The following is a 24,560-nucleotide window of genomic DNA, read 5'->3' as shown; positions in this document are numbered from 1 at the left end:
TTATAATCTCCACTATATTCTTCTTCCTTTGGAACATTCAGTACTATGCTAAATCAAATAAAACCTAGATATAAAGAAATCTGTTTGCATTTTAAATGTAGTTATAGGTGCCTTCAACTCAAAACTTTACCTGTATTTATTTTTATCAGTCTAGTTATAGAAAGATACCAAACAAGTCTACACAGTGAGTTTGAATCTTATCTCTGATTTGGGTCTTTTAACAGTTTGATCCCACTGAACTTTCTCACAGAACTGATTGTCACATCCCTGGACCCACTTTGTAGTTGTTTTCTGTGAGCCCTTAAACGCCTTAGACTTTCTTCTTTCTGTGTCCAAAAGTAGGGCATTTCTAGGTACAGACTCAGGGTTCCCCTTTCTCCTTTCCTCCACATTTCTGTGTCTTACATCCAGTTTTGAGGATTTAGCAGTCATTTGGGGAATGATTTCCAAACGCGGTCCTCTTGTCCATTCGTGTACTCACCAAACCAGTCTGCCCACAAAGGTCCCCCAGGGATGCACATTCCCTCCTCTGGACCACCGGAGGGCCCTGAGGTTATGAGAAGGGATGCTTGGATAGGAGTAATGGAGGGAGGTGAGTTGCAGGTACAAGCGGATGCCGCTGGACGGCGCCCATCCTTACTCTGTGTGCCTGACCCTTCACGGGCAACTAATATCTAGAAAAAGAGGAAAGGGTGTTCCAGGCAGGAAAAACAGTGTGGGGCCTGGCGCTGGCAGGAATTACAAGCTGAGATAAGGAACTACAAGTAGAGGTCTCTGTTGCCTGCCTGTAGAATGCAGGTGGGGGAGGGGCCTGAGAGGAAGCTGGATCCCCGAGTTAAGAACCAGATCCAACGGGGGCATCCAACGGGGAGAGTTCAGATACTGGAATGTTTGCTTGGTATGGAGATCATGCTAGGAGCAACCTGGGGAACTCACACCGAGAGCCTCGCCCTCTATTGTCTTATCCATGTACCACGGGCAGTGGATGTACACAGTAGCTATATGGCAGTTATCTGCTGAATGAATGATCCTCAACCAAGCTCAAGACGACTGCCAAATGAGCCATTTCTAACAAAGGCAGACAACTTTCAAATTATGAATGGGCTGTATTTCAGAAGTTGATGTGCAAAGTCAGTTGTTCGGAACAAACTTTTTCATTTAGGTATTCACACGTTTGTTATAATCTCCAGCCGCTTTTGAAACTGTGTACCTGAGAAAGGAGATTTCCACATTGAAATTCCTACTGTGTACCTCTTCCTACTGTGCCATTAGAACGGTTGGGTAACTGAACCTTATAACCTAAATACTCTCCTCTCTTTACTGAAGGAAGTCCAGTCATATTTTTTCAAAAACGGGGACTTCCCTGGGGGTTCAGTGGCTAAGAATCCGCCGGCCAATGCAGGGGATACAGGTTTGATCCCTGGTCTGGGAAGATTTCCACGTGCTGTGGGGCAACTAAGCCCATGCGCTGCAGCTACTGAAGCCCAAGTGCCCTAGAGCCCGCGCTCCACAACCAGAGAAGCCACTGAAATGAGCAGCTCTCGCTCCGCACTAGAGCAGCCCCTACTCGCTGCAACTGAAGAAAAGCCGCACGGCAACGAAGAACCAGCAGAGCCAAAAGTAAATAAATAAATGACGCATGCCCCACCCCTGTCCCAGTCCTTGAACTCCTTGAAACGACGGAATCTAGGAGCTGCTAAACACAGCAGATGCTCAGGTTACAAAAAGAAGGTCAGGAAATAACCCTCATCCCAGAGAGTGGACATGCTGACACAGCTATACCCCACATGAGGGCTGTGACCCAGGGAGTGTCCTGGTATTAATAATAACCCTTCACAGAGGTATCATAACAGCTTCACAGAGAAGAGGATATTTGAGCTGCATCTGAAGGCTAAATGGGTATTTCCTGACAGTTAAGAAGGAAGGGCTTTGCAAAAGCTGTTGCTGTTGTAGAAGTTGTTGTTCAGTCGCTCAGTCGGAAAAGTTAATTTATAGTTAAGTCTGTGATGCTTGTGAGGGATTACAAATAGTTTGGTGGGGCTACAGCACAAGAAGGGAATATGGATGGAAAGGAGGGCAGGACAGATTACAAACAGCCTTAGAAATGACCCTTAGTGCTTGAACTTTCTCTTGAGAAAAGAGGAGTGTCCCGACAGAATGGAAGAGTCCCACAGAACAGTGATACTTCAGGGAACCCTCAGGTGAGTATTAGTTGAATTTCACTGAAGCCAGAATTCTTGCTTTATGAAAGTCCAACAACCACAGGAATTAATAATAAGGATGAAAGCTAAATTAGAAGTAAACTCATCAAGCATGCTTACATATTCAAAAATATCTAGTTATATATGTGTGTGTGTGTGTGTATGTATACTCCTGCTAATTCCCCTAACCAAGCCTATTGTATAAATAATCTGGAAAAGTCAGGACATATTTTTACACATAAAGGAGTTACCTAGACTTTGTTTTTGCCTTCTGTCAGCTTTTAAATCATGTCTACTACAAATTAACCTATTAGCTATTTAACAGAATTGAATAGATATGTTCAAAAAGCATATTTTTTAGGAAGCATATGTACTTTAGGAATAGATAGTAATGAATATTTGTAAAGACAGATTAGCTAATTGTGTTTCAAAACTTTTCCTACAAACTATAAGAGGATCTAAAAACCTAAGGTAGATTGATTATGTAGATGTAATATATGACTGTTTCATGGAAGCCTAGGAAATGAGGCTTCCCTGGTGGCTAAGATGGTAAAAAAAAAAAAAAAAAAAAATCTGCCTGCAATATGGAGACCTGAGTTTGATCCCTGAGTCAGGAAGATCCCCTGGAGGAGGGAATGGCAACCCACTCCAGTATTCTGGCCTGGAGACTCCCATGGACAGAGGAGCCTGGTGGGCTACAGCCCATAGGGTTGCAAAGAGTTGGACATGACTGAGTGACTAACCCTTTCATTTTCAGGAAATGAATCTTATCAGCACAGGACTGAAGGCAGTAATATACAACAGATGCTTTCCACTGTGAAAGGCACTGGGACCAATCCTGGTCTTGCTGTTTCTGAATGCCAGGACACGGCCAGAGAACATGAGTCTTGTCATATAGTCACAATCAATATCAATATGTATCATTCTCTTAAACTAACAATAAAAATTCCAAAGAAGAATTGCAGTAAAACTGTAGACATGATCAAAAGAAGCAGTATTAAATCATTTGACTTCAAAACTTCAGGATTAAATGTAGCAGAACTCTTGGTCAGTAATGAAATAAAAGAATGCCATAATAATTTTGACAGTGGAAATCATTATCTGTTATATTCAACAGAGAATTAGCGTGCCTCTTGCAGAAGCTCTTAAAACTCCTCAACTAGACAAGTATTTAAATCACTTACATAATATTTAATTTAGCTGTTCTTCCTGCTAATCTTATTTGATGGAACTCTCTAGTCGTTGGGTGCATGTATGCTAAGTTGCTTCAGTTGTGTCTTACTCTTAGTGACCTTAAGAAATATAGCTCCTCTGTCCATGGGATTCTCCAGGCAAGAACACTGGAGTGGGTTGCCATGCCCTCCTCCAGGGGTTCTTCCCAACCCAGGGATCAAATCCGTGTCTCTTATGTCTTCTCACTTGGCAGGTGGGTTCTTTACCACTGAGTCACCTAGGTAGTCACTGAATTCTCTTCATTTGTGGGATTCAAAGGGTACAGTGTGAGGGAAATGAAAGTGAACTATTATTGCAAGTATTAGTGCTAATAAATGAAATTAGAATACACTATAATATCATTGGGGCTTTCCTGGTAGCTCATCTGGTAAAGAATCCACCTGCAATGCAGGAGACCTCAGTTCAATTCCTGAGTCAGGAAGATCCCCTGGAGAAAGGATAGGCTACCCACTCCAGTATTCTTGAGCCTCCCTGGTAGCTCAGTCGGTAAAGAATCTGCCTGCAATGCGAGAGACTTGGGTTCGATCACTGGGTTTGGAAGATCCCCTGGAGGAGGGCATAGCAACCCACTCCAGTATTCTTGCCTGAAGAATCCCCAAGGACCGAGGAGCCTGGCAGCCTACAGTCCATGGAATTACAAAGAGTTGGACACGACTGAGCGACTTAAACACAGAACATAATATCTTTAGCCTATTGATTACTTGTAATCATGGGAAAAATCCTTGGGAGAGAGTGTGACTAATACTGGTAACATATAAGGCTGTGATTTACAAAAACAGAATATTAGTTGACAGATCTCTTTAGGGCTGATCAGAGCCATCTCATCTGTTCTCTGTTACTGAAGTCACATTGGCTTTTGCACAAAAATAACATTAAAAAAAAGAGCTGTATTTTAATGAACTACATAGCTATATTCTCATCAAATTGTCATCTCCATAGTACTTCTGTTGTTTAGTTGTGCAGTTGTGTCCAATTCTTTGCGAACCCATGGACTGTAGCCCATCAGTCTCTTCTGTCCATGGGATTTTCCAGGCAAGGATACTGGAGTGGGTTGCCATTTCCTCCTCCAGGGGATCTTCCCGATCCAGGACTGAACCTGCATCTCCCGCACTGGCAGCTGAATTCTTTACCACTGAGCCACCTGGGAAGCCTCAATAGTACCGTTAGCATCCAATAAACACCCTTTTAAAGAAATCGAATCTCTCTCGGCACCTCATTAATGAAGTCCCCGATGTCCCCTGGGTGTGGGGCTGCAGATCGAACCGGGTACTGGGGCTCCGCATGGATGGGCCTCTCATCCAACCGTCGGATTCCAACTGGCTTGATGGCATCTGGCTCTACCGTATCAGGCTGCTGGAGCTGGCTCAAATCGTAGTCCTGCAAGAGACAAGGCCAAAACCCCATAGGAGATGGGCATGAGGATGGAAACTTACAACCTCTGTTTTTAAACGCATACCCAGAATGCACAGAAATGAATGAAATTTTACATAATGGAAAAGTTGCCACCACGAGCTTTTCATGTTATGATTAAATATTGCTTTCACGCAGCTCTTTCTTCTGTGTTTTTCATTTCGACAGTCTGTGCGCCATCTGCTTTCCTATGTTCCTCATCAGCTTCCAATGGGAAACAGCAGTGAGAGGAGGTCCCGCTACAAAATGACTAAAAAATCGACTAGAAAATACGGTAGTACCACAGAAGCAAAAGTGCTCATTAAATGTTGATGGGGTTCAGAACAGGCTGCCCTCAGGTATGGCAACGTGGCATATTAAATATCTGAAGCTCAAGCACTCTTTTAAAAAACAGCCAAAACAGGAAAGTCACTCTGACTCTCCCCATCTCACCCTTCTTCTCTGAAACAGGTCACAAAATTCTGATGTGAAAGGCTCCCCTCTCCTTGAACCAGGAGGAGGGAAACCCTACTCACCACCAGAGATTAGCATTTGGGACCGAGAACTCTGTACAAAGAAACTTCCTTTTTTATGATAGTAAAATTATGTGTTTATGATATAAAACTCAGAAAATTAAAAATTATAAACAGAAAATGATCTCATTTATAATTTTATAATGTAACAGTCATATTTGGGTGTATTTGGTTATAAAAAATGCTATTATTTTTAAAAAAAATTTTATTGGAGTATAGTTCATTCACAATGTTGTATTGGTTTATGCTGTACAGCAAAATGAATCAGTTATACATATACATATATCCACTCTTTTAGATTATTTTCTCACATAGGTCATTAGAGAGTGTTGAGCAGACTCCCCTGTGCTATAGAGTAGGTCCTTATTAGTTATCTACTTTATATATAGTAGTGTGTATATGTAAACTCCAATCTCCTAATTTATCCCTCCCTACTCTTACCGGCTGAGGGTCACAGGTTTGTTTTCTGCATTTGTAACTCTATATCTGTCTTGCTGACAAGTTCATTTGTGCTCTTTTTTAATGTTCCATATAAGCGCGATATAACCACATTTGTCTTTCTCTGACTTACTTCACTCAATACGGCAATCCATGCTGCTGCAAATGACATTATTAATATTTTTTAAATGGCAAACTTTCTCAAACTAACCCTATTTTCCTAGTTACTTCTTCACCATTTACTACTCTAAGCCCAAGACCTTTGTCTTATCAATTGTCTACAAAGTTACTGTTTCTTTGTCTACAGGGTATAAACACTCCCAGCTCTGGTCGCTTCTTCCAGGGCCTGCATTCTCTGTGGAGATTCTCATGTGAAGGCAAAAGTTCCATCAAATGTGTCTGTTCTTCTCCTGTTAATCTGTCTTTGTTGGTTTAATTTTCAGACCCAGCCAGGGACACTAGGAGGGTAGAGAAAACTTTTCCCTCCACTACAATATTATATTGATTTAATACTAAAAAAAAAAAAAAAAATTGTTGTAACTGTATTTTCCTTTACTTAAAGGAAAGCTTTAAAATTCCATGGATGGAGGAGTCTGGTGGGCTGCAGTCCATGGGGTCGCTAAGAGTTGGACACGACTGAGCGACTTCACTTTCACTTTTCCCTTTCATGCATTGGAGAAAGAAATGGCAACCCACTCCAGTGTTCTTGCCTGGAGAATCCCAGGGACGGGGGAGCCTGATGGGCCTCCGTCTATGGGGTCGCACAGAGTTGGACACGACTGAAGCGACTTAGCAGCAGCAGTTAGTTCATCAAGGTTTCAAGACCACGCTTCTCTTCAAACATCTGTAGGAAGTGTGCGCATGCTCAGTCGCATCTGACTCATTGCGACCTGGGGGACTATAGTCTGCAGGGCTCCTCTGTCCATGGAATTCTTCAGGCAAGAATACTGGAGTAGGTTGCCATTTCCTCCTCCAGGGGCTCTTCCCAACCCAAGGATTAACCCACGTCTCCTGTGTCTCCTGCACTGGCAGGCAGGTTCTTTACTACTAGCGCCACCTGGGAAGCCCCCTCAGTGCCTAGAGTCTGCACACTATTATCGGTGGGGCCAGTCTGATCTGCGCCCTTTTTTCTTAAAGAATGGCTTTGACATTTTTAAAGGATTATTTAAAACAGTGGTAACAATGAACAAGAAGAATATCCTACTGAGACTATATATAGGCCCTGAAGACTTACATTCAGCCCTTTACAGAAAAAGTTTGTCAACCTCTGGCTCAGAGGTATGAGGCTAGGGAGTGTGTATTCTCTTCCAGAGCAGTTCTGGGGGCATGTCTTTGAAATACAGCCTGTCCACTTCAAGAGGCAGAGAAGAACTTGGGAAGAAGGATGCCCTGGGCACTGGTTGGATCTTTAACTATTTTTAGCTTTAGCATCAGCCAGCTGAACAGCAATGTACAAAGACACTAAGTATAATGTGGAAATGCATCAAAATTTTAGGTTTGGGCAAATACTTTATATTTTTCAAACCTCTAAATTCTGCTAATAAGAAACATCACATCCCTAGCTTAACCAAAATTATCTAATTCACTGTTGATATTTACAGAAAGTACAGATTTTATGGTCCTCTTTTTAGTTCAGGCTTCATCTCTGTCTAAAACCACCTCAAAACTGTTTATAGTATCTCTATAGGGGTTGCAAAGAGTCGGACACGACTGAGCGACTGATCTGATCTGATCTGATCTGGTAGTGGTTTTGATTCATTCAACGCTTGAATATTTACCATGCTCTGGCAATGCTCAGGATCCTTTACATATGTTCGCTCATTCATACTCTGAACAACACTGCGTGACGCTGAGTTTTATTATCCTCTTTTAAGAATTGAGGAAACTGAGTCTAAATCACTCAAGTCATTTGTCAAAGGCTCCAGATCTAATAAGACACAGAGATATGCTAGGACTTCAAATAGATTAGACTCCAAAGCCTAGCTCTTGTCCCAGCTACAAGGTTGGGATGGATGAGGGAGGAGGGGCAGGGATATGAGGAATGATTAAAACAACAGAGGAGATAAGAGGGGAAGGGTCACTGATATTCATCTCACTCTGTACCAGGCACTACACCAGCCTCCTATAAGTGTCTTTTCATTATCATAATTTGAGATAAAGAAACAGACTCAGGAATGTTGAGTAATATGTACAAGGTCACACAGCCGCTATCCTATTTGACATGAGCATCAAAACTAGGTGTGTCTGATTTCAAAATGTTGCTCTAAAACCAAACACTAGGAACTTCCCTCATGGTCCAGTACTTAAGACTCTGCCTTTCAATGAAGGGGGTGCGGGTTCAATTCCTGGTCGGAAAGCTAACATCCCACATGCCTCAGGGCCCCAAAAACCCAAAACATAAAGCAGAAGCAATACTGTAACAAATTCACTAAAGACTTTAAAAATGGTCCACATAAAAATAATCTAAAAAATATATTAAAAAAAAATAAAACTGAACTCTGTTGAGATGCCTTCATTCTAGACTACCCGCCCCTAAACAACTCCTTACCAAGGGCTTCAGCTAAGCTAATGAGTGAAGGCACTCAGAAAAAGCTCCTCTCTGAGGGATGGACAAGGTGACATGGGAGGCAGGTATACGGAGTAGGACAAGTCAGCGTGGGATGTAAACTCGGTACAGTGCCAAATATAAAATGCTCAGACAAGGAAAGAACACATCAGATTTGCACCTTGAATGACATGTGGGTTCAGGAGAAAAGACTGTTCTGGGGGAATCCACATTGTGAGCAAAGGCGTGCGGATGCAGTGTCCTGTCAGGGGAGCATATTTCAAAGCATCCATACAAACCTTGAGTGAAAACGCACCTTGATCTTGCACACATGTGCCTCCATTTAAAATTTTATAGAACGTATGAGTTATTTATAGACTATCTGAAAGCAGAGGCAGACAATGATACGACAGATGCGAAAACCTTTGAAATGTTAAAATGCTTTTCACAAAATAGAAAGAGGGATTCATTTAGAGAATTCTGAATGCTTGCATGTGAAGAGGCATGGTTTTCCATGCCATGTTTAATTACATAACTACCAAGCTTAATAGAGGGGGTAACTGTGAGTAAGCGTGTCTTCTGATGGAAGCTTTTTGTAGAAAGGGGAAAACAGACTATAAGTATATGGATGATGACAGTTAATAAATATTTTTACACTGAGAGTGTAAAATGCTTTATTAGAGGTCTCAATTACATGAAATTAAGTGATTGAATCTTATGCTTAAGGACCGTCTTTAGAGTTAGTCACTCAATCATGTCTGACTCTCTGTGACTCCATGGACTGTAGCCCACCAAGCTCCTCTGTCCACGGAATTCTCTAGGCAAGAATACAGGAGTGGGTTGCCATTAACCTGGTGACATATTTCTTGACAGTCCTCAGTATATCATGAACATTCCATGTAAGAATACAGAGTGATTTCTGGGGCATAACTGAAGACATGAGAGGCAGTGAGATTTGCCTGTGCTATTTCTTATGTGGAAAGAACTTGTCCACCCTCATTTCTTATGTAGCTCCCACCATACCAAAGTGACGAACAGAAATCCATTATGTTTGGTCGACAGTGCAGAAAAAGTTTTCTAATAAGTTGTCAACCTATAGATGTTGGGATATTTCACCTGAAAACAGGAAGATCTGGCATAAAATCAGGCTTTACTTCTGACACAGCTATTTGTTACAGCTGAGAGCATCTAGCTTCTTTGGACAAGGACAGCCTGTCTACCTGGTCTGTTTCACTTATTAGTGTATACATACAACAGCATGTTCATTTATAGATTGTTATCTTTCGACAGCCCTTTCTTACTCTCCTAAGAACCAGAGCAGGTAGTTTCAAGATGTCTGTGGTTAATGTGTCAGGCCCACAGAAAGTGCTTATTAAAAACATGTTGAGAATTTCAGCAGATAAGAACCCTCCTGCCAATGCAGGGGACACAGGTTCAATCCCCGGTCCAGGAAGACCCCACATGCCGCGGAGCAACTAAGCCCATGTGCCACAACTTCTGAGCCCACAAATTACAACTACTGAAGTCCGAGGGCCTAGAGCCTGTGGTCTGTATCAAGAGACGCCACTGCAAGGAAGAACAGCCCCTGGTCTCCCCAACTAGAGAAAGCCCATGTACAGCAACAAAGACTCAGTGCAGCCAAAAATTAATAAATAAATAAATAAGTGTTGAATGAAAGTCTCAGGGATGATATTCAAGCTGAGTGTGCACAAGAGCAACCAATTCAAGAAAGGTGCTTTGGATCGCATGACATGCCATGGCAGTAATTTATCAGGGGAAGGAAGAGAAAGACCCGGGGGCCCACTGCTGGGACTTATTGCCACGGTGAGTACCATCCCCCATGATGCAAACGTGCATTGTTCCTCAGATACACTGACATCAAAAAAAGAGGCACAAAACCACTGATTTACAGGAAACTAGAATCTGGTTTAGAACATGCAGCTTGACTTTTCTTTGTGATGGTTTGCCTTGTCAATTTCAAATACAGGATATAAAAATCTGACGGTGGTATGAAGTGGGCAGAAGTGTCCTCAGGACACAGGGATGTGATTTTCTGTCCATATCCATCTGTGCTATATGGCAGAGTCCTGACCTGACAATTTTAAGCCTTTTGACAAGGGGTCAGTCTATGTGAGCCTCTTAAATTATACATCTGCATAGTCTCATGATGCTTTACTTACACACACAAATTACAACATGAAGGATGAAAATTATAAAGAGAATTGTGGAGACTGGAAACACTCTCAAGGTCATTGGGTTCACGGACTTCTGAAGATTATAAAGACACAGCCCCAGAAATCTTTGTTTGGTTCCTACGATTCTCTAGAGAAAAAGTGAGTCTGAAAATTCTCTGATGATTGTCAACCTTTTTAACATCAACTTTCCCTGATAAATCCAACTTTCAAAAGAAGGCCACAGAAAATCTTAAATAATGTTTGGAATGTGTTATTTGTCAATGATCATGAGAAGTAGGGGCTTCCCTGGTAGCTCAGCTGGTAAAGAATCTGCCTGCAAATGCAGGAGACCCTGGTTTGATTCCTGGGTTGGGAAGATTCCCTGGAGAAGGAACAGGCTACCCACTCCAGTATTCATGGGCTTCCCTGGTGGCTCAGATGGTAAAGAATCCACTTGCAATATTGAGAGACCTGGGTTTGATTCCTGGGCTGGAAAGATACATTGGAGGAGGGCATGGCAACCCATTCCAGTATTCTGGCCTGGAGAATCCCCATGGACAGAGGAGCCTGGTGGGCAACAGTCCATGGGGTCACAAAGAGATGGACACAACTGGGCAACTAAGCACCTACACCCATGAAAAGTAGGCATGGAATTAGGGTTTTTAAATATTAACATTGCAAGTAACTGAAAGATTTTGTTTGGGTCTAAGATTTAAAATATCTTAAAGGTGATACAATTCTGGGAGAGTCAGTAAGAAGTTAGCAGCTTAAACTCTGGTTCTGCCTTTTCTTATTAAATTCCCCTGACTTGAAATGATTTATAATTGGTTCAGAAAAGAATACCAGGAATCAACCTTAAGGCATTTGGTTATGTTTAAATAGAATAAAATGGTGTTTTAGGATAAGAAATTCTGGAGTCCCAGGCAGAAATTTCAGAAAGTCCCATGACTGGCAAAAACTACAGACTTGTGCAATTACGTGTTTTAAAGAGTGATGGAAATACTCCTTTACCGTTTCACAAGTATCTTAAGGGAGCCTACTGGGTACCTGATGCCATTTTCAGCTCTGAGAGTGTGAAAGAAGGAAATCAGCTTTTGTTGGTGCCCATCATCGGTCAGGAGTTACCTTAGGTGCCTCCTCATGGGATTCCTCAGACACTCCAAGCAAAACCCTGCCCTTCTATCCCATTGATTTCCGTAACTTGGAGAGGTTAATGATTTGCCCAAGGTCACAGACTCAGACAGTGTGGAAGAGGCAAACAGAGACCAGCAGAACAATCAAAGTAACAAATACAAAAGCTGTATCTTCAGATACAGAGAAGAGACTTGTGGTGGCCAAGGGGGCAGGGTGGGGGAGGAAGGGGCGAGGAGTTCAGGATTAGCAGATGCAAACCACTCTCTACAGGACAGATAAACCACAAGGTCCTACTGTGTAGACAGGCAACCATATTCAATATCCCACAATAAACCACCATGGAAAAGAATATGAAAAAGAACATATACGTGAGTCACTTTACTATATAGGAGAAATTAAACACAACATTGTAAATCAACTAGACTACAAAAAAATAAAAAGCTGTATCTTGTCGTCTGGGCCAGTGAGGAAATGAATAGAAGAGTCTGCTGAGCAGGGGGACACGAGGCGCTTTAAGAGCCAGAAGGGAAGTTCAAGGTAATCATGCTAAGAAGGCATGGGGACCTAGGACTCTGGTCTGTGCATAGCTGGCTGAAGCCTCACTGACTTTTAGTCAGAACTGTGTCTTCACTTGTCTCCAACAGTCTGGCACGTGAGGCACGGGGAGAGGGCTCAAAGTTTCCGGTCCGTTCTCAGCCTCCATGGGTGAGAACCGGGGGTGGAACACAAGAGCCAGTTTTGCTATATTCCAGGCAAGGGGCAGTTCAAGTGGAAATATTCCTTTTACAGTAGTAAGAGCAAGGAAATTTTCAAATTCCTAAATATATAAACATTTTTTTTAATTAAACTTTTCATTTTGTACTGGAGTATATAGGTGATTAACAACGTTGCGAGTATCTCAAGTGGACAGCAAAGGGACTCAATACACAGATATGTATCCATTCTCCGCTCCCATCCAGGCTGCCACATAATGTTGAGCAGAGTTTGCTGCGCTATACAGTAGGTCCTTGTTGGTTTGCTATATTTGAAATGGATAACTCGTAAGGTAAACATTTTGAATGTTTCAAGACAGAGAAATAAAAATACTAACATGAAAGTAAATGAACAAAATTCTCAAGGGAAAAAAAAAGTTACCCGGGAAAGAGCTGACCATGGCACAGGCAAGAAACTCTCAAAAAGGAATGGGAGACAGCAAAGGAGAACATTACCACCTTACCCTATATAGCTCCTGGCATTAAAAATAACTGAATAAAATAGCAATAAGGCGTCAACACATTACCATACAGCTGCTGAGAGGTAAGTCAAATGCCCTTGCAACTTTATGTAAATTACATTACAACCTGATTTTCTTCCCCAGTGAGATATGGTTATGATGGTAACTATCTACACAGGTGAACTGCTGTGGAAAACTAAGTTGATTCTATGGATTATGAAAGTCCCCAAAACCAAAAAAATTGCTAATATCTTTTCTGGTTTACCTGATAAACCTAACAGAAATAAAATAACTTGGAGACTTAATATACAGATGAAGGTTCTCCATTCTCAGTTTTCATCCACGTTTGTCTCACTGGAGAACCAATTTTCCACTCCCCACAATGGAGGGAGGTGAGCCTCCATTAAACACATTCATTGCTTCTGCTTCCTTGGTTTACTGTTCATACTACTCTGCCTGGTGGTCCAGTGGTTAAGACTGCATTTCCAACGCAGGGGGTGCGTTTTGGGGAATAAAGATCCCACCCGTTGAGGGACACAGCCAAAATTATATATATATATATAAACTCTATGGGTAAAACTGTTACAAAAATATGGAAAGTGAAGCTGTGAAAGAAGTGCTGCTGAAAAAAACGAGGATATGGCTACCCAGAGCATTTCCAGCAGAGTTGAGGGCTTCCCTCAGAGCTCAGTTGGTAAAGAATCCTTCTGCAATGCAGGAGACCCCAGTCTGATTCCTGGGTTGGGAAGATCCCCTGGAGAAGGGAAAGGCTACCCACTCCACTATTCTTGGGCTTCCCTTGTAGCTCAGCTGGTGAAGAATCTGCCTGCAATGTGGGAGACCTGGGTTCGATCCTTGGGTTGGGAAGATCCCCTGGAGAAGGGAAGGCTACCCACTCCAGTATTCTGGCCTGGAGAATTCCATGGGGTCGCAAAGAGTCAGACACGACGGAACAACTTTCATTTTCACTGTCAAAAGGGGCTTCAGAAAGATGATGCTTCTTCAGAAATTTGAGATTAATTTTTATTCTATAATTTCCCATTGTTTCCATGTCATTCAGTGACAGCCCTAAATACATGGACATATTTTCTTAACCCTTTCAAGCACCATGTATCTTGGGAGACAAAAAGTGTAACCTCCAAATGCATCTTCAGTAATATTTTTACCCCAAGTCCCAACTTTACAAAAAACAAAAATGCCATCACTCTGATAAGGTCAAAGTCATTCTACCTTAGCAGGACCTATTATTCTAGCTTGGAGGAAATCTAAAAATAGGTAATGAAGTAATGGCAATATTTGGTTGGGAATATGGTGACAGAGCAACCAAGTCCTTCACTTGTTTATGTCACGTCGGTTTGGAATTTCCTTTAAGATAAATGTAAACATAAAATCAATACAGAAAAGGGAGCTTCATGTTGTGACTTTAAAAAAATGGATTCTTTTTTTTTTTTGAGGTTAAATCTAATTTATTTGTACAGAAAGTTTCTCTCTTATTCTTACCCCTTTCACACACTTATAACTCATTCAACAGTGAATCTGGCCAACATATCAGTATTTTTTTCCCAAAAATATATGGCCTCCCTGAAAATAAATTGAACGTGAATACTAAAACATTAGGTAGGTTTCATCCATACATTTCATCCATACATACTGAAAAGCAGTATGAACAATGTGGTTCCATAATCAAATTATGTTTCCATAATCAAATCTCAACAACTTTCTGAGGGAAAATTTGGACAGAAATGTATGGATGAAAAAATGGATTCTAAAACCAGAGAATCTAGATTCAAATCCTGGCTCTCTCGGATCTGAGTGACTTAGGTGGATTATATACATTTCCTGTGCTAACTTACACAGTAGTCAAGCTTTGGACAAAAAAAGTGAATGAAAACTTTATTAATGGAAAAAGTCTATAGCAGAGATCAGCTTTTTCTGTAAGGACTTAACAGTAAGTATCTGAGGCTTTGGGGGCCATAGAGTGTCTGTCAAAATATTGGGTTGGCCAAAAAGTTTGTTCAGATTTTTCAGTACTATCTTATGGGAAAACCCAGAGTGAACTTTTCTGCTAACCCAGTCCTTCAACTCTGCTGCTACTGTGTATTAGTAGCCATAGACAGTATGTAAACTATGGACATGGTGCAAAGCCGTGTTCCAATATAACTTTACTTACAAAAACAGATACTCGTAGATTGGGCCAGTTGGTAGAACTCTGGCATATTCACCACTTAGTATCTTAGGTTTTGGTTTCTGTTTTTTGTTTGTTTGTTTGCTTTTGTACACCAGTAACACGTACTTGGTATACAAATCTTTGCTACTTCATCATTGGGTAGCTTTCCATACCTCTTAAACCAAATGTGATAAACGTAACTAGTCAGGAAGAATGAATATTAAGCCGAATTACATAAAATATGATGTTCATTTATGTGAAGTGATCAGGGTAGCAAATAAAAATTCACATGCAAATCAAGTCCATATTAAAAATACTGAGTGCCCAGTAGGGAATGGATATCGGCCAGTTCAGAACATACGTTGTCTGTAGCTTACCACTGTGAGGCATCTGGCCAGGAAGGTTTTTGAAAACAGCATGGAAAAGGGATGGCAGTGTGCTAACCCAAATTCCTGGTGAAACTTTCCTCTGGTGAAATCAGTGTCACTTTTTCAATAACTAATATATTCTGGTGTTTGCAGGTGGGTATGAATGGATGAATAACTTGGGAACACATTTAACAGAGTGTGCTTCAGCCAACAATGAAAATGCTGAAAGTGGTCTCCATAGGTATGTCCAGAGTCAGCCATCTGTTAGTTACTTTGCTTATAAAGCAGAAAGATTTTGTAAAGCAGTTATTCAGAAGGATCAAATATAGCAGTTCTATTCTCTGCTTGAGTCAGAGGGTTGGGCTTGGTTGCCCACACTGGGGGTAGTTCCTGAGACTGGCGGGTAATCTTTAGAGACCATCTTGGCTTGAGCAGAGATCTCTGGTCTCGGGCAACTGGCTGGTTTGGTCTCCAGGTGCTCTCTTGTACCTCTGCCTCATTCTTCTGTCTAGGCATCCAGCCTGGATTTTAGATTTTAGTACCTGTTGCCCAGACTATACCTCAGATCTCTTAACAACTTGCTCATATTGTTTCTCCAGATTCTATGTTTGTCAATGTCAAAATGTGCTCCATTTTGTAAGCCATGCTTAAATTAATTAGGTCTTACTCTTTGCCTGTTCTAAGGCAAGATTAGCAGTAGTCATCTAACAAGCTGAAGCTAAGTGTTCAGCCTCATTGGTTTTATCTAGTAGTATCTTCCTGGAATAGACCAGTAAAAGTAAATAAAACATCATTCATCTGACCCCTATACCAGCCCACACAAGAGCTGGGCCCCTCTAGTCACATGGACCTGGGTGTGAAAACTGGACTAATGCACAGGTTTGTTGGGAAGATTATAAAAGACACATCAACTGAGAGCAGAGCCCAGTGCCTGACACAGAACATGTAATAAACAAGTATGTAATGAATCACAAGTGTTTATGAACATGATCATCATTTCCTGAAGCCATCAGACATTTCAAAAAAATGAGAGCAAAGTTATCAGGCTGCAATGGTTCAATGAACCCTGTAGAAAGACTTGCAAACTAAGAGATTCCAGAAGAGGGCCCAATGCACCAACATTCTATGCATCAGTGCCTGCCAGGTGCCAACTGTCCTAGAGAGTGGAATAAAAAATGAATGTGACAATTTCCTGCTCTCATGGGGTTTAAGGTCAGGACCAGGGCTGCACATAAGATCTCAAAATAGAGGCAGACAGAGCATGTTGCTAGAGTGCAGAGCAGACCCACTTGATTTAACCTGGGACCCCCAAGAGAAGATGTCCTGAGATGGAATCTTGGTGGCTTGGCCAGGCTGGGAAAGACCTTGAACTGAGCCACGAAAGTGGGAAATAACATAACACAGGTTAGATGTACAGAAGTTCAACTCTATTGCAGTTTAAAAGGCAAGGTGGAGGATCAATGAGAAGAGAAACTAAGTCATCACCCCAAAGAGTCCCTCTTCCCAAACCCGGAGTCACAGGAACTGTGGGTTCTTTCTCCATCTCAGGAGCTTCAGCTCTGTTGAAAGTGCTTTCAGTGTTATGCAGATGCTGGGGATCTGATCTAGTGATGTACTGAGCCTAATTCTGAGATCACGAAAGATACTAATTTCACTGGGAAAAAAGTTCAATTGACACTCACATGGCAATCATATCTTCTTTTTTTTAAGGACCCCCCCCCTTTTTTTTGATATGGACCATCTTAAAAGCCTTTATTGAACTCGTTGCAAAATTGTTTCTGTTTTAAGTTTTGGTTTTTTGGCCGTAAGACATGCGGATCTTAGCTCCCTGACCAGGGATTGAACCTGCACCCTCCCCTACATTGGAAGGCGATGTCACAGCAGTCCCAGCAGTCACAACTGAGTCTCTTGGGTTTCGGAATCCTGGGCCACTAAAAAGAGCTCCTGTCACGGTGCCCTCTTATCCTGAAATGTGATTCCTCACACGTGCACGTCTGGATCTCAATCAAGGAGACTTTAGTATCCCCATGGTGTATGGACGCCAGGTAGGCAAGAGCCGCTCTCCCTGGATTTGGCTGAGCCTGAAACACCCTGTCCCATTTTCCTTAGCTGCTGGACCTCCTGCATCTCCTCTGTGTCCAGAGACCCCCTTCTTCCTGACACATCTGGATGAGTCAGATGGAACCTATGGATCTAGAACCTGCTGCGTACTTACTGTGAGAAACACTACTCTCAGAGAACCTCAGAAGAGATTCTCAAACCTCAGGAATCCAATCAGGGTGGGCAGTGCTTTCCAGTAGGTCATCAAACCCATTTATTCTTTTTAAAAAGTACTTAAGTTATTCATGGACTTCCCAGGTGGCTCAGTGGGTAAAGAATCCGCCTGCAATGTGAGAGACATAGGTTTGATCCCTGGGTTGGAAAGATCCCCTGGAGGAGGGCATGGCAACCAACTCCAGTATTCTTGCCTGGGAAAACCCACGGACAGAGGAGCTTGGTGGGCTAACAGTCCACGGGGTCGCAAGAGTCAGACACGACTGAGCGACTAAACACAACTGTGAGTATTATAATACCATTCAGTATATGTTTAATATAAGAACAACTATGTTCTTTAATATAAGAACAACAAGCTTTAAGTCCAAGCTTTAAAGAGCAGGAAATTACCACTTACTGTTTCCCATCCTGGGGCTAAAAGGGGATGGTTCCAGAAGCACTGTGAGTTACCAGTTGGTTATACTGTACATTCACACTGATTTTATTAGTGATGCTGATAGGGAAGGAACTAGATATGAAGATCATTAAAGAGGATACAGTGTCTGCAACCAGTCCCACAGGCCAAAAGGGCACTGAAGGACATTTACTAATGAGGATAATTAAGCATGACTTGATAACCACCCAAAGTCCTGCTGGTTCCAGCAGTGAAGCAGATAAAGCAGGGACCTCACCCTCTGAAAAGAGACTGGGCATTATACTGAGTCTGTCCAACTGCCAATAGCACTGTGAGGAAATAATGGTTGTGTTCAGAGCCCTTCCAATGCCAGTCTCAAAGATGGGCCCGACCTAGTCTCCTGACTATGGAAACCAGAGGGGAATATCCACACACTAAAAGTACACCGAACATAAGACAAGGAAGAAAAATATAGAGGGCTTTGTTTATTTGTCTGTTTCATTTCTCTTTTCTTGGGCTCTATATTTTCAGTATTTTTGTTAGAGAAACTAGCAACCTGTGTTTGGGCACAGAAATTAAACAGAGATGGTAATCAACAGCAGGGAAGATAAAGGCTCCCTTGTAAAGGACTGTTTTGCTTTGTGTTCTTTCTAAGCAGTTAGCTCCTTTGGGATACTTCCTCTTGGCAGCAAGAATAAGGATCTTGGCTAAGCCAGCTTTAAGCTAGGCATCCCACCCTCCTGGCGACAGCTGCTGCAGACCTGCCTTCCTCTGTAGCCTCAAGCCTCCATCGACCACCTCCACTGACCTCTGAGATCTTCCCATCTTTGGATGCTGATGATTTTGTAAGACTGTCTGGCTGAGACGTCCAGGAGACCTTAGCCTGATCATGACAAGCTGTCTGCTTCCTACAGCACAGTCTCCAGTCACATCACAAGATAACACCCACGCTCCATAAAATACCAGTTATGTGTAGTAAAAATCAACCAAAACTTGTCTAGAATGTAACATGGCACCATTTCCATTTTCAAGGCTCACTCTTGTAAAGAAATAATGTCTTTAAAAAAAAAAAAAAAAAACAACTAACATAAAAGTTTGAGCCAAAGTCTGTTGCCAAGAAGGCTTAATGCATGCTTCAGAGAAATAGAATTTCTAACAGGAAGCCACTTGTGAATTACGGACAATCGCATACAATATATTTCACAAAACTGAATTTCTCAGGAACCGACAACAATTTTCAGATTTAAAAGCAATGGTGTCTTATTTAGAACTTGGAGAAGCATTTGGCATAAATTCACTGAGAGAGAGTACTAAATAAAGGGTGTTTTTTCCTTAAGGAAAAAAGAAGTAAATGATAAAATCCACCCAAAACTTTAAAAGACAAATCTTGATGAATTCAGTTGGAGAAATCATCCTAACAGATAGAAAGATATATTAGAAAGCTATAGTAATGAAAATAGCATGGTACTGGCCCAAGAGTAGACAAAGAGGACAAATAGACTAAGAATACACAAATAGATATGGAATCTTCCACACAGACCCACATGTATAAAACTGCCTGCTTTATGACAAATGAACCCCTCCCATGCAGTAGAGATGGGTTATCTGTTTAATAAACAGTGCTTGGATAGCCCTCTAAGAAGATAAGACACCCTGATCCATAACTTATACCACATGAATAGTCCACTATAAACGGGTCGCAGATTTAATATGATAGGTTAAACAATAATTCAACAAGATTTTTTTTTTTTTTTTTGAGGGAGGGATTCATTAACTCAGGGAGATAAAGTTTTCTTAAATAGGTATAAATGCACTAACTATAATGGGAAAAATGGACAGATTAGACTTTATTAAAATTAAAAACTTCTTTTCATCATAAGGTACCAGTAAGAGAATAAAAAAGCTACAGATCAGAAGATATTTATAATACATTTATCTGACAAAGAACTGATATCCATAATATATAAGGACCTCCTACAAATCAATAAGAAGACAACCCAATAGAAAAGTCAATAAATAAGCTGAACAGAAACTTCACAAAGAAGATATAAAAATGGCAAGTAAGTTGGTAGGAACATCCCAGTTACATCACAGTGAGGCACACACCATCAGAGTGGCTAAAATTTTGAAAGACTGAGAAAAACCCAAGTGCTAGTGAGGATGCTGGGCAACTGGAATGCTCATGCAACACTGTGGCCGGGGGAGGCGTGCACTGTAAAATTCCTTTGGAAAACTGGCAAGACTGTACTAAGCCTGCACATATATGCACATTCCAGGACCTAGAAATCCAACCCCTGAGCACATACCAACAGAAATGCACCAAAACACATGCCTAAGAACATTCACGGCAGTTTTATTCATAACTCAAAACTAAATCCACTCAAATGTCCAATCTTAGTAGAAATGATAAACATGGTTAATTATCACAACAGAATAGTATTTGGCAACGACAAAAAAATGAATTACTTCCAAATGTAGCATGGATGAGTCATACAGATAAAACTGAGTAAAAGAATCCAGACAAGAGAGTACCTACTGTATACGACATTCATTTTTACAATAAAATCCAAAACCAGGTAATGCTGATCTATGCGACAGAAATAAAAACTACTGGTTACTTTTGACTGAGAGCATATTGCCTGGAAGTCGGGTACACAATAAGTTTCTGGGCTGAGGGAAATATGCTCCTTTTTAAAGATTTTTTTGATGTGCACCATTTTTCAAGTCTTTACTGAATTTGTTACTATATTGTTTCTCTTTTATGTTTTGGTTGTTTGGCCATGAGGAATGTGGGGTTTTATCTTCCTGTACCAAGGACTGAACACACACCCCCTGCATTGGAAGGCGAAGTCTTAACCACTGGACTGCCAGGGAAGTCCTAGAAACATGTTTTGTTGACATGAGTGATGGTTCTACTCTTAAACCTGGAGGAAGCCTTCTGCTTCTGGTTGGGATGAAAAAAAAAATCATGAGATTATCATTCATACTCTAATGCTAAGAATGAGCCCAATATGTTATTAAATCACAGATTTCTGAGACTTTAAGATCGCTGAGAGCATAATGAGATCTAACCGAATGAAAATAAGGAAACTAATAAGCCCTTTCTAGAAGAAAGAAGACCCATAGTTGCTTTTATCCCTGGAGGAGGAGTGAGAAGAAGTATCATTAAATGATGGAAAGAAAAATCACCTTGACTTTGAAGGAAGCTTTAGTGGTCATGAGTGCACAGGCATGATGGAGTCACATCCTTGGGGAAGCTTTACCCCCCACCAATCCTTCCCACAGGCCTTTATCCCACAGGCATGAGCGAGTCCACTAAAAGATGGGTGCAGGGCCATAGATCTGTCATACTAAAGAGGGATCTGATAATTTCCAAAGAGCAGGAAAGTGAAAGTGAAAATCGCTCATTCGTGTCCGACTCTTTGCAACCCCATGGACTATATATAGTCTTTGGAATTCTCCAGGCCAGAATACTGGAGTGGGTAGCCTTTCCCTTCTCCACAGGATCTTCCCAACCCAGGGATCAAACCCAGGTCTCCCATACTGCAGGTGGATTCTTTACCAGCTGAGCCACCAGGGAAGCCCAGGAAATCAACCCTGAATATGCATTGGAAGGACTGAAGCTCCAATACTATGGCTACCTGATGTGAAGATCTGACTCACCGGTAAAGACCCTGACGCTGGGAAAGGTTGAGGGCAGGAGCCGGAGAGGGAGACAGAGGATGAGACGGTTGGATGGCATCACGACTCAATGAACATGAGTTTGAGCAAACTCCGGGAAATAGTGAAGGACAGGGAAGTCTGGCATGCTGCAGTCCAAGGGGTCATAAAGCGCCGGTCATGACTGAATGACTGACTGAGCAACAACAACAAAGCAGATGGAGTGTGCGTCTAGAGACAGGACACTTATGAGAAGGCGAGTGATGACTATGACCTAAGTGAAGGCAGTGGCCTTGAGGATGGTGAAAGTGAATGGATTTCATGAATCACTTTAGAGGCAGAGGAGACAGAACCTTTGGTGTAGCCTTCCAATGCTGCATATTTTATTCCACTATTATGAGGGAAAAATTAGACTGAATTAAGAATCCATTACCAATTGTGTCACAATCTTCTATAATGAGAACTGCAAATGGGAAACGTAACAGGATCAGAATTGGGCGGAAGATCTCAATCTGGACTAAAATGCCATCAAGGAACCAAGAGGCAGCAACAATAAAAAATGCGACAAGATGTCCAGGACTATTTCAATAAAGAAATGATTTTTAAAAACATTAAACAAGGAACCTCCCTGGTGGTCCAATGGTTAAGAATCTGCCTGCCAAGGCAGGGGACACGGGTTCGATCCCTGTTCTGGGAACTAAGATCCTTGGAGCAACTAGCCTTTGAGCTGTAACTACTGAAGCCCATGCACCCTAGAATCTGTGCTCCGTAAGAGACGTCCTTACACCTCAACTAGAGAGTAGCCTCTGCTCGCTGCAACTAGACAAAGCCTGGGCGACAGCAACAAACACCCAGCACAGCCAAAGATAAAATAAATAAACAATTACAAAAAAAGAACATGAGCCACTGAGGTCAGTACAGACAGAGTTCCAGAAAAGTCTTTGGTCTATTAAGAAAGTATATAGGAAGAAACACATTCGTGTCTAAGACTTGATCTGGGAGCAAAGAAAACTTTCAGGGTCACGTAAAGAAGAGGTTCAAGATTTATGATGAGTTCTAATAAATCTGGCAATAGGTAAGTTTTACTATTTGATATCAAGCGTCAATCTAAGTGGATAAAGTGAGGAAAGGCCATGTCCCAGGGTACATGGGATCTCAGTTCCTGAGCAGGGATCAAACCCACGTTGTCTGCACCGGAATCTTGGAGTCTTAACCACTGGAATGCCAACGAAGTCCCAGTAATGGAAGTAAGTCTTTTCTAGAATAACTACGACAAAAAAACTTTATTAAACAATTTCTTAAAGTAATTGGTGGGGAGGAAGCGGGGAGAAAAAGCCAACTCAGGGACATCAAGTGCCCTGATCCAGACGTTTAGATGCTGAGAAACATCTTGCTTCTTGATTCTATGCAGCATCCAGTCATGACTAGTGTCCTTCTACTTATTGCTATTTCTACCGAAACTCCATGGAGTTGGGTTTAGGTTTATGCCTACAAAATTATGTACAGTGACATGAAAAATAAAATGCTGCAAGAAGAAGATTTACGAGATAATGTGATCAGATAACGTTTGCTGTTCTTGAACATAGCTCAGGAAAGTGAAAGGACAGATTAATGAGGGATTAAGCCAAACATGAATTTTAATATCCAAAGACATTCATAAGCAAGAAACCCTGGGGCATATTTATAGAGCCACTTTAATTAGTCAGTATTCAAAACAGCTTTACACACGAGTCAAGTTTTCAACAGATTTGAAATATGCAGCTTTCCTAAATGAGAGAGTCGAGGTATTGTAAACCAAGCACGGAATCGGATATCAGAAGATTGCGGGCTTGACTTCTGACTCTGCCAGTTACAGACTTGGAGAGTAAATTGCAAAACCTGTTCAAATGGAAAATGGAAAACTCTGATGGGCCCACCACCCAGATGAAACACAACAATGGGAGTGAATGTGCTTTGTAAAACAGAGAGCGATATATTATTTCCTCAAGGGAGTAAAGAAGAGAAAGAGAACTCATGCTCATGAAATTTGCTCTTTTTCAAGTTAACAGTCCTACCACTAATATCTAGACAGGGTACCTTGAATTTACTGATAATGATTCAAGATCCAAGGGCTCTGGGTTCTTCACCTAACTGCTACCCCAACACTTGTATTAGCAAATGGACATGCTGCTGCTGCTGCTAAGTCACTTCAGTCATGTCTGACTCTGTGCAACCCCATAGACGGTAGTCCACCAGACTTCCCCGTCCCTGGGATTCTCCAGGCAAGAACACTGGAGTGGGTTGCCATTTCCTTCTCCAATGCATGAAAGTGAAAAGTGAAAGTGAAAGTGTAGTCGCTCAGTCGTGTCCGACTCCTAGCAACCCCATGGACTGCAGCCTACCAGGCTTCTCCGTCCATGGGATTTTCCAGGCAAGAGTACTGGAGTGGGGTGCCATTGCCTTCTCCGAAATGGACATGAGAGGTATCAAATGTACCTAAGAAATACCAGTCACAGTGATCGCTCATGGTTTATACTCGTATCTCTCAGATAATTTCAAAAGGAACTAGACCAGAGCAGTTTAGACAGTAACATCAAACAGACCTGAATTCAAATCCTACCTCTATCACTTCCTAGTTTTATGAGTTTAGATAATCCCACTCGGACTTCCCAGGTAGGGCTAGTTGTAAAGAACTCGCCTGTCAATGCAGAAGACTTAAGAGACTTGGGTTTAATTTGTAGGTCAGGAAGATCCCCTGGAGGAGGGCATGGCAATTCACTCCAGTATTCTTGCCTGTAGAATCCCCTGGACAGAGGAGCCTGATGGGCTCCTATGGAGCCTATAGCTCATAGGGTTGC

At 41.8% G+C, this 24,560-nt stretch overlaps 1 protein-coding gene across 1 annotated transcript in view; it reads right to left on the bottom strand.

Moving 5' to 3' along the window:
* The window catches only part of CDH2 (cadherin 2), a 251,248-nt gene that overhangs the window by 9,109 nt on the left and 217,579 nt on the right, over positions 1-24,560 (bottom strand). The window contains exon 15 of the mRNA XM_086372273.1: positions 4,647-4,811. Within this exon, the coding sequence (XP_086228399.1) occupies positions 4,647-4,811 (165 nt within the window). The remainder of the gene's footprint in view (positions 1-4,646; positions 4,812-24,560) is intronic.

This window comes from Bos grunniens, chromosome 24, assembly GCF_055505025.1.
Source record: "Bos grunniens cultivar Pamir isolate PY7600 chromosome 24, Bosgru_T2T1.0, whole genome shotgun sequence".
Classification (NCBI taxonomy): domain Eukaryota; kingdom Metazoa; phylum Chordata; class Mammalia; order Artiodactyla; family Bovidae; genus Bos; species Bos grunniens.
This window is presented reverse-complemented; position numbering and strand designations above follow the sequence as displayed.